This window comes from Arachis hypogaea, chromosome 17 (genome assembly GCF_003086295.3).
Source record: "Arachis hypogaea cultivar Tifrunner chromosome 17, arahy.Tifrunner.gnm2.J5K5, whole genome shotgun sequence".
Classification (NCBI taxonomy): domain Eukaryota; kingdom Viridiplantae; phylum Streptophyta; class Magnoliopsida; order Fabales; family Fabaceae; genus Arachis; species Arachis hypogaea.
Window position 1 is genome coordinate 133,753,853 of NC_092052.1, and position 11,214 is coordinate 133,765,066.

The 11,214-nt window shown below is 36.5% G+C and overlaps 1 protein-coding gene across 1 annotated transcript; it reads right to left on the bottom strand.

Annotated features, from left to right (window-relative positions):
* Positions 1-412: 412 nt before the first annotated feature.
* Positions 413-3,702, bottom strand: LOC112765098 (adenine phosphoribosyltransferase 1). The gene is made up of 7 exons (XM_025810963.3): positions 3,008-3,702; positions 2,802-2,915; positions 2,592-2,702; positions 2,144-2,236; positions 1,751-1,900; positions 1,094-1,152; positions 413-737 (listed from the first exon to the last, which is right to left on the bottom strand). The coding sequence occupies exons 1-7, from the start codon at positions 3,192-3,194 to the stop codon at positions 684-686; spliced, it is 768 nt and encodes a 255-aa protein (XP_025666748.1). The 5' UTR covers positions 3,195-3,702; the 3' UTR covers positions 413-683.
* Positions 3,703-11,214: the final 7,512 nt, after the last annotated feature.

Below are 11,214 nucleotides of genomic sequence, written 5' to 3' on the forward strand. Positions count from 1 at the left end.
AAAAATAGGCTTACTACATAGGAAAGATGATGATCTGATGCTACATATTGACGAGATGCTTGGAAAGGAATGGGAAGTTTATTTTAGTCTAATGCTTTGAGAGGGAAATAATGTGGTCAATCTCATAGCAAAACTCGATACTTGGAGTCAAAATGAATACATTGAGGGCTTTGATCCTCCTAGTAATATTGTTGAAGCTCTTTTTTAAGATCGAGATGCTGCTTGAGTTGTAGAGATCTCTCGTGTGTCTTGCTTCTGCTGTCTTTTGTTTCTTTAGGTTTTTTTTAAGACAAAAAATATGCGCAATTCAACTCTAACCCGTAAAAGGTAGCATTCTTAATCCACTAAACAATTAATAAAATAATAATATCAAACACTTCTGCTGTCTCATGAATAGAACATGATAGAGGCGTTAGTAACAAACACTTCAGCTCTGGATTGGTTATTCACTATAACGCAACGTAAGTTAAGAGTTTTAAATGTCCCACAGATCACTGCTTTAAAAAATAAAATCTAAAGCAGAGCTCGGCCACAGAAGTAACCTCAGCTTCTCTTCAGCACATCCCATCAAATATATTGTATGAAAATATAAGCAGTCAACAATAAAGCTCTGAAGTCGAACAACTAAGAGCTCAAATTGTGGATTACTAAGACACAACCACGAATACTACAGAATATCGAGATCAGGCTCCTTTAACTAGGACAAATAGTGGCTTGCCGGTAAGCTTATCTCGCCCCTGAAAAAATGTTTATGAACCTGAATTTCAGTTGGAACAGAAAAGATTTGATATTTTAAGTAGTTATATAACGTCCTCATGAGAACATGCTACATTGTTTGCAATGCAGGTCACAAAATAATACATGAACACGTGAATAAGAATAAGCGCAACCAATGCTGAACCTAAAAATAAGTTAGTTCAAATTCTGGTGTTTAAAACAAATACTGAGCCTAAAAATTAAAATAAAATAATATTTATGAACATTCTTTTGGACTGCTTATGGTGCTAAATATACATTTGTTAAGATTACAGTGTCAAAAACAAATACTGTCTAAACTATCTGACAGGGATAAGGCAAATGTATCAGGCCATACCTTTAATTCCGGCAATTCAATCACACAAGCACACTCAACAACTTGTGCCTGAACACGTTCTGCAATGAATAGAGTAAACAAACAGCAAAAATTGTATCAAGATGCTAGTTATGCATCAATTTTATCATATTATCGGACAAGACTCAATGTTTCAAGTCGACTTTGTACCAATAATTCATCTAACATGCACGATCTGTCTGAATGTGTAAACAAAATAAAAAGGAAAATTGAGACTTGAGACCTAAGCCCTACACTTGTTTATTTTCACGACTTCAAGAGATTTTTTTTAAACCATAAACAAAAGTACAAAATTTCTTTCAGCTAAAATCTTCAACAAAGCTTCCTTCCTACAGCAGTTATATCTGAGGAAAGAGATCACTAATGCACAATAAGAGGTAGTATGCGGGTTGGGGCAACCCGACGGATCCGACCTCTGTATTATGTAGAGAGATTTGCAACCCGACCAGACTTGGGAAAAAAACCACTAAATTTGTACGAGACACAAAAAAAGAGCATTTAAATCGGTACATTTTCCCATCAAGCTAAACCAACCTGACCCCATTACACCACTTGCACATAGCCTTCAAAAGGGACAGAAATCATTTTCATGTTAATTCAGCTTTTCTTCCTGCTAAGACTTAATATCGACAAGTTTACCTAGTAGCTTAATTGCAGCACATAAGGTGCCCCCAGTAGCAATAAGATCATCTATGACTAAGGCTCGATCTCCACGTTGTACAGCTCCTACATGCATCTCCATTTTGTCAGTTCCATACTCAAGAGAATACTCTTCTGAAATTACCTCCCCTGAAAAAACAATTGAAATACAAGAATGAAAATTTGAGCATTCAAATTATCATAATATAAAACTTTAATATGTGTTACTTTCAGCTGCTTAAAATTAGCATAGTGAAGCAGTTTAGAACTTAAAATCAGAATGACCATATACAATAGACAGACCAAATGGCTCATACCATAAAAATCTGCTAACTAAGAAATTCTTAAAAGACCATATGCAATTCGTTCAAAAGAAACGTCAAAAGCTCATACCTGGCAACTTGTTGGGTTTCCTCATGGGGACAAATTTTGCACCAATAGCCAATGCAATAGGTGGGCCAAATATAAATCCTCTTGCTTCAACACCTGATTTAGGTGATAAATAAAGCTGTCAGATGCAAATCAGTGACTTGTTTGTGCTGATCCAAAAACAAAAACTAAAAAAATGATGATTCTAATAACCAAGTTGCTGATTTAGTAAATTTGTTTCAACTATGCTCTGATATTCATGAATCAAAAAATATCCCAACAGCACATATAGAACTGAGTGATTGGCAATTTGGTATGAATGAATGAATACTGAATGTAATTCTTAGTTTAACAGGCAGCCTATGATGTAAGCAGAGATCAACAATGACAAGTTGTAACAGGAACAAAAACATGGAAGCAAATCTTATTTGACGATGAACAAGACTGTGCATTAGAATTATGAAGAGAGTACCTGCAACAACAGAAATGTTTTGATCTCTGTACCTCTCAACGAACAAGTCAATGGTATCTTTAAAAGCCTTAGTATCAAGCAGCAGCGTGGTTATGTCCTGAAACATAATTCCTTGAAAAAACCCAATGCAACAATGTTTGAGCAAATCAAATCAAAACAGAAGAACAAGAACGGAATCAGAGAAGAGAATAATAACCACTAAGCACTAACCAGGCTTAGGGAAGTCAGGGATGACACGGATCGCAGAGGAGATTCTCTGTAAGCGTGGATCTTGAGCATCATCGGAAGCCATTTCGTTAAGCTGAGACGAACCACTCGCACTCGCTGGTTCTCAACCACAAACAAATGAGAATTGTTAGTAGCGATCCAAGATTTTAGTGTGTGTGAGAGAGAGAGAGAGAGAGATGTAGACGTACCAATGGAGCGTAGAGGAGATGAAATTAGTAAGGGAGTGGAGAGTGTGATGAGTGAAGAAGAAGAAGACTTTGAAATTGGGAACGAAATTGTAGTAAGAGAAGAGGGAAGAAGAGGGGCGGCTGCGGCTGCAAGCCCAAACAACCAATTGGAGGAAGAGGAGCAACACACACCCACACCTGATTGCATTCTCTTTAGCCTAATTTTAATTTATCAACCCACTTTATGACTTTAACTTACCCGTATGATATCATCCTAGCTCCAAACTGAATAATTAAATGACAAAAGAAAAATAAGTATTGGATCTCTTGCAATTTGCGATCAAAGTGTACACTAGTGGTCTTAGGCTGGCACCTAAATTCCAATATTGTATTATTTCAATTGCGTAATCATGCTTGATGTTGATGAAGTGATTTTGCTCATTTTCTTAAAGAGAAAAAAGGAGGTGGGGGGTAAAATGTTTGGGGAAGGGCATTTTGGTCCAGTGATGGGTCTACGAAGCCTCTCATTTTAGTGCTTCGTGCCTTTATCATGTTACTCTGTGTTGTGTCTCTTCGCGGCCAATGTGTGCGTTGTTTTCATGTTTGGGTTGGTGAGGTGACTAGACTTAGAGTCTTAGACTACTAGAGCCTCTGTGTAGGGGCGTTTTGGTCGCATAAGCGACCTAAGAGGCTAAGATTCTGTTCGTGAGTCTCAGTCTCTCACACTTGGTGGGTTGTGGTTTACGGGGCTTCTGAGTGTGACTCTTGGTGTGAGGTTCACCTAACAAACTCCTCCAAAATAAATATGAGATTCTTCTTTAATTTCTGTCATATATTTATTTGTTTCATTGTTTGATAATACTAATTATTAAAGAAATATTAAAGCCATGTGTAATTAGCTTTCTTTTTCTTTTCAGAAATTAATTTATAAATGGATTAAAAAATACTAAAGTAGTGTAATTCAGGTATATTGTATCATGGTGTGTAGTGCAAAAATGTGAATTTGAACAATGATAGACTTGTAAAACACAAAGCGTTTGTCAAGAACAATAAACTAAAAAAAAAGATTATGTAAAATGCATCTTAGGGATGAATGCATGCACAAATGTGTCTCCCGCATGTACACAAGTTCTGCTCGTTTGACCAACTTTTTCTTGCGCGAAACAAAACGTAACCTGCGTTTTGTAAGCGTGCAAAATCAGTCGACATTGCAACCTATGTTTTACAGGTGCACTGTGATGAAGCCTCATGCATGTTCAACACGTATACTTGTGTTTGACCGCTTTTCACCTTTATGTACGTTGCTCTCCATTTACATTTTGTCGTTGGTATTGTTGAGTTTTTTCTCTTTCGTGTGTGTTGAGGGAGTGTTGTTGAAGAAGAACTTCTCGACATCAGCCGTGTGAGCTTTTTTTTTTAATTTTAATTTAATTAAAATGGTTCGTTATTGAACATTTGGATAATCCTTAATATGTAAGTTTCTTATTTATTATTATTATTATTATTATTATTATTATTATTATTATTATTATTATTATTATTATAGGCTACTAAGAGTTTATTGCTTAAAAAATTTGACCCATCGAAAACCTACCATGAGATTAGTGCAGCCGTTCTAGCATTAACTGAGTTCCATCACATTTTGCGATTAGGTGAAATAAAGGACATTCTGCACTATTGAGTACTTTAATGGAGTGGAGGCCAAAAACTCATAAGTTCCATCTTCCAATTGGCGAAGTGACTATCACCTTAAAAGACGTGACACATATTATTGGTCTACCGATTAATAAGGACCTTGCGATGGGCAGAATGGACAGCAGTCACTTGTTCTTGGTAGAGGACTGCATAGCAGCTTTTGGTAGGCAGCCTGGTCCGCACGATCACACGTTAGGAAAGGTAAACATAGCATGGGTTCAATAGTGTAGAGACATCAAACCATTAGACACCCAAGAATCTATCGAGTAGTATATTCAGACTCACATATTCTACTTGCTTGGAACCGTTGTGTTTTCAGACAAATCGACCAATTCTATTAACTCAAAGTTTTTACCTTTTATTCGAGATTTCCATTGCATTTTTAATTATAGTTGGGGGCAGCTTGTTTGGCACATCTATATAGGTCGTTCTGTCGTGCATCACCATACAACTGTAAAAAGATGGATGGCTACCTTATTCTACTCTTTGTTTGGGCATGGGAGCGTATGTCGTGGATATAACACATGTTCCCCGCGATCAGCTTCCAGTTGTTGGCATTCTAGTTGGTCAACGGTAAGAGTTATTATTGTTGTTGTTGTATTGATTATAACCAATATAAACTGATTTAGGTGGAATCATTGGTGCCGATTAAGAGATTATATATGAGGTCTACAGTGCAATTTAGGCAACAATTAGATCACACGGGTTTGAATGATGTACATACTAACGATTTCTGTTAAGAAGTTTTTTATGTTTAATAATTTAATTGATTGTCGTCGTATTTATTTTTGTGCCGTTTATATGGTGGCCATATATGGGAGTTAATGTTCTTGAGGATCTATTTGTACATCTGTGGGTGTGCTCCACAAAGTGCCTGTTGATGTCGTTCGAGTGTATAGTGATGGTTATTAGTGGCTAAGAGAAGGAGGGGTTGAATCTTAGCCTCCTTTTCTGCTGAATATTACTTTTGCTTTTTCAAAGAAACTTAGGAGATATTTTTACTTTTATCTCGTATTGAGTTGAGAGACATTTTCATTTTGTCTCCTGAGTAACAGAAGCAAAAGTGAAGTAGAGAAGAAGGAGTAACACCGAGATGTATCCTGGTTATGTAGCCTACATCTAGTCTCCATCACAATTATGATGGAATTTCACTATTTTTAACACATTACATTCACCAAAGTTTTTCCTAGGATCTACCAAATCCTATCTCGGATAAATCCAGATTCTAACCCAATCTAAATTTGACTAGAGCTCAATCTAGCTTTCAACAGCCAAGTGCTAACCTAACTTGTAAGAATTTCCATAGGATCATGAAACAAAACAGTAGGGTTGTACATGGTTTGGTTAATCCAAAAACCAAACCTATTTTTGGGTTAGCCAAAAATATAATTTAGTTAATTAACCAAATTGGTTTTATATGATAAAACCGGTTAGGAAATTTAAAAACCGGTTTTTAACCGGTAATAAAAATAAAAACCAGTTTTAAAAAATAACAAGGTTTTTTTAAAAAACCGGTTTTTACAAAGAAAAATTGGGTTTTTCAAAAACCAAAATTAAAAACCGGTTTTTAACCGGTTAAAAATCGATTTTTACAAAAAAAAATCGGTTAACCAATTTGATCACAAGAGTTGTATAAAATTTGGTTTTGGTTTTGGTTAACCGGTTAAAAACCGATTTTTAAAATTTGGTTTTGGTTAAACACTTTTTAATAATATGGATATGGTTTTTAAAATTATTTTATTAAATTGGTTAACTAAAATGTGGTTATGGTTTTTTAATCGGTTAACCACGATTTGGTTATTTTTTGTACACCCCTACAAAACAGAAAGATGTACAAAGAAAATATGTGACATCTTATGGCTTTTTCTCCTAGTTTAACTCACTACCTTTTACCTCTCATTGGCTTTTTCTTACAAACCTCATCATATTTGCCTTTTTCAATGAGACTTAGACAGATTAAACTGATAAAAAGAAATACTCAATGAACAACATGAAGGAGAAGAACTCAACAAGCTTAGGAAGCTATGAGAACCGAACTCTGTGCTTTGTTCTTAATCTCTTGCTTTCAACCCTCGGCCGTTACCCTTATTATAGAAGAGTGAAGCTTCCAAAGTTGAATCTAGTTCAAGGTCCTTACTGTCTTCTTCTCCTTCACAGACTTGCAGCGGCTTCGTCAGTGAGGAGAGAGAAATCCGAATTTGTTACATGCAACTTACCCATTCTCTCTCATCCTTTTTCTTCAAGTTCCTTCAATCTTGACTGTGGAGTCTTGCTTTGGCTCCAAATTTTGATTTGAACCGTGGATATTCTGCTATCCATATTTGACTTTGATTTCTCCATGGTTGCTTGATTTGTGCTTGAGGCTTTGTGGATTTCTTCTTGGTTCCTTGGCGTAGCACAAATGAGGGAAGATACTTTTTAATGTGCTCTGACCGAATGAAGCTGACTACTTGGTTGTAGCCCTTTCTTCTTTCTTAGTTTTGGAAACAAGCTTTTTTGTTCTTCAACACTCCATAGCTTCTGCACTTTTCATTTCCTTCTTTCTTTCTTGTTGAATGTGTAACGTGACTGAAGAGAAGGAGAGAGGAGAGAGAATAGAAGATTAGGCTTTCGGTGGAAGCCAAGAGGGATTAAGTTGTATTGAATTTGGATTTCAAGTTTCTTAGGTGTGGGAGTAGGTAACCGTATGAGGCTTGAAGGATTTTGGGCTCACTTCTTTATTTCCTCATATTTGGTTCATGGACTTGTGATAAGGCTTGGCTTGGTTCTGATGGTCCACCGTGTGTGGACTTTAATTATTTGTTCCTTGGGCCAAGATATTTGATTTGTTTTTCCTGCACACTAAACCAAATAAGTTAAACCAACAATTATAATGTTTGTTCATCACATGGATTAGTTTTCCAAACTCAACATATAGAATGGCACCCAACAGACCAAGTGAGATGCCAATTCGGGCTTGTATAACTTCCAATAGGAGAAGCTTTTCAGATTAGAGAAGCTCATTGCAGGTGGTTGACCAGAGCACAGTACCATGATTGGAGGGAAAGGAATAAAGTTTCAGTCGATATGTGGAACAATCGTCAATATAATAACTGCAAATAGGAGACAAAATTGTCGACTTTCACCCTCTTCCAGTGTACTATGATTGGTACACTCAACAATATGGCAATCACCTAAGATTGTTCGAGAGAATTCTGCATGCAGTCCTCGAGGCGAATCAACCACAGTCCCTCCCCCTCCCCCCCCCCCCCGGCCACCACCTGGACCGCACTAGTTTTCCCATTATGAGCAATAGCACCAGTTTCTCCTTATGAGCAATCATCAGTTTCTAGCTTATGAGCAACAACATCAATTTTCAGTTTATCAGCAACATCAACTTCCCTTTTACCTAGGGGTGTTCGCGAATCGGGTCAGATATGGTCAAAATCTTTATCTGATCCGCACTAGGATCATTGGATCGGATCAGATCTCGTATCCACATTTTTTAGTATTGGATCCAATCCGTATATTTTCGGAATCGGATTGAGTATCAGATATACCCATTCAAATAACAAAAATTATAAATAATCTCAAAATTCAAAACAAAATCGAAAATATATTGAAAATTTCCTTCACATTGTGTGTCGCTTGACTCATAGTTAAAAACTACAACATTACCATACATTTCTTGCTTCAATAGTTCACCTGTTAATTTCTTCCATACTCGAAAAAATTAAGAAATTAAACCAACATATATGCACTCAGTAAATATGTATTAAAAAATTAATTATGAGAACAGAGCTACAAGACAACTCCGATGAGAAGAGAAGAGGAGAACAAAGGATGGCAATGTGAGGAGAACAGAGGCAGCAAATGAAGGACACCAAGCAACTCCGGTAAGAACAGAGCACAATGATGCGAGGAGGAGAATAGAGGCCGCAATGCGTCAGAGGCAACGATGCTGCTAGGTGGCACCACAACAATAGATGAGGCAGAGAGGAGCCACGGTAAACCAGGCAACAAACAAACATGAGGAAGAGAGGAACTAGCAAACGACTAGTCTCTAGCATGGTAGCACTAAGTATGGATGCCTCTGGTGCTTAGTGGGTGAGGTCTTAGGTTTGAAGAGGTCTGTGGGGTGAGAGGCACTGAATGGGAGAAAAAGAAAAATTAGGGCTTGTGAAAGTTATATATATTATTTATGCGGATCTGTAGATTGGATCTGCGGTTACGGATGTAATATCCGCAATCCGATCATCTTGTGGATCAGATGCGGATATAATCCAATCTATGAACACCCCAACTTTTACCCACCACAACCAGAATCAACCATAGCCGCAAGCAAAACCGTTCATACCACAGTTGGTAATTCTAGTAGAAGAATCCTGCAGTTTGTTGAACCCATTTGGGGACATGAGTTTGTTTCAGGTACTGAGAGAGACCAAGGCATTCTTTCAACTTTCTCAACAAAGGACTGATGCTTTCTAATTGTCTGTTGGCCATCGTTCTATCTCAGGTCATGCTAGTGACTTTGGGATGGATCCACCAGAACAGAGCCACCATTTACAGAGGGTTGAGCCACTACGTACTTCCGTAAAGGTGTGTCATCAACCTGCATCAATAGCTTGCAGTGTCTAAATGTTGTATACGGATAGAAGCTCCAAAATACCTGTTGAAGAACTCTTACACCATTCACCTCCTCACTCTCATGATAAACAAGAAGAGTTTTTATTTGAACATGAGACCTTAGCATTGTGGCACACATTGCTTTGCACCAGACTGGCAAAGTATGGTAGGAAATTTCTCAATCACTGAAAATTTTTGCACCAGACTTTAGCTTTGCCAACCAAGCCTTGCGGTAACTTACATTGTAGTTGAACCTGGATTGAACTTCTGCAATAATAGATTTCACCTTTATCGATGGGCCTGCTTCAACCAATGGTCTAATATCATCTACAATCATGTCTACGTCCAACTTGGCATGATATTGTCAAATCATCCCCATGGTGCACGTGTGTTCGCCTTTGTATCTCTTGATCTTCTAACAACTTTCCTTTTGAATCAAGTTAGCTTAGATAAGCCAATCACATCCTCTACCATACCCATTGTATTTTGTGTAGAATGTCTGCGGTACTGACTCATACACAGTATAATCGATTCCTTTAGAGATAGTGTAGCTTTTGATTCCAGAGATCATCGACTCTCTATAACCAAATTCCATTTGGATACTAATCTCACTTACTTCTACTACAACATTGTCTTCACCTATCAAATGTGAACTACCGTTAGTCAGCCAAGGCTAAATAAAGAAATGGTAATGATAACTTTAATGAATAAACATAACATACCCATATTCGCATACTCAGAAAATTTGGTGGCATGCATGGTTGCTAGATCTAAAGCTCACATAAAAGACAGAACACCAAAGGGATGTTGGTTAACAACTGCATTTACTTCATTTTGCACCATCTGATTGTTTGTCTCGTCTCCGTCATTGATTTCGAAGTTGGCTTCAAATTCCTCTTCATTGTTGTTGTTATCCTCTTTCCAAGCTATGTCTCTAATTTCATCAATATTCAACTCCTTGTCAACCACATCCAGCCTCATATGCTTTTCAAATTCAACGTACAACTTTATCATCGACACGTGATATCGGGTTTGTTGATAAATATAGAACAACTGCTGCATACATGCGTCATCAGTGATGGCGTTGTCAGTGATGGGTATTTGAAACCGTATTAATCCACCAATTACTTGTACATGATTTATGTATAAAATATTGCTCACCCTTTTTGAAATGTGACATTGTATGTTTTCACAGAGAACGTTTTGTAACTCCGTAAAACTCATGTGTATGGAATAGCAAAAGAAAATAGACATTCACACACAAAAATCACTTCCTTGTGTGTGTTTGATATGATCTCACCGTTAAATACACTTGTAAATTTGCAATACCTTCTATAGTCTTAACTTCACCTCATCCAATTTTTTTGACACTACTAATTATCACAAAAAAGTCACAAATATAAAGGAAATAAATAACAATGATATTTATAGGCAATACTTTTAGATTAAAATATTTTAATTATACAAAACGCAATCTACTGTTTATAAGTTAAAAAAATAAAACACTTAAAATCACAACATGTATTTTGCAGATTTTGAATTTAAAATAAATAAAAAAATTAAATCATAACTTGCGTTTTGCACTAATATCATACTAATATAAATACTTTATGCATATCCATTTCGATATGTAACTCATGATTTCTTCTGATATTGAAAAAAATCAGCCTCTTCTTTCTTTCATGTTTTTTTGGCGATAACTTTTATTTTTATGGACATTGGAGACAAAGCTTGAATACATCAAGAAAACTAAGCTTGAGGTCATTTTAGTTGGGCCCTCTATTTAGGAGTATTGGTAATTTAGTATGGTATTATCAATTTGCGTGTCATGCGTGACTGGAATGTTTACAAAACCAACACCATTCATGAGCATTCTTTTTTATAATTGTAATCACAATTACTCACAAATAACAATAATAACAAAGTAA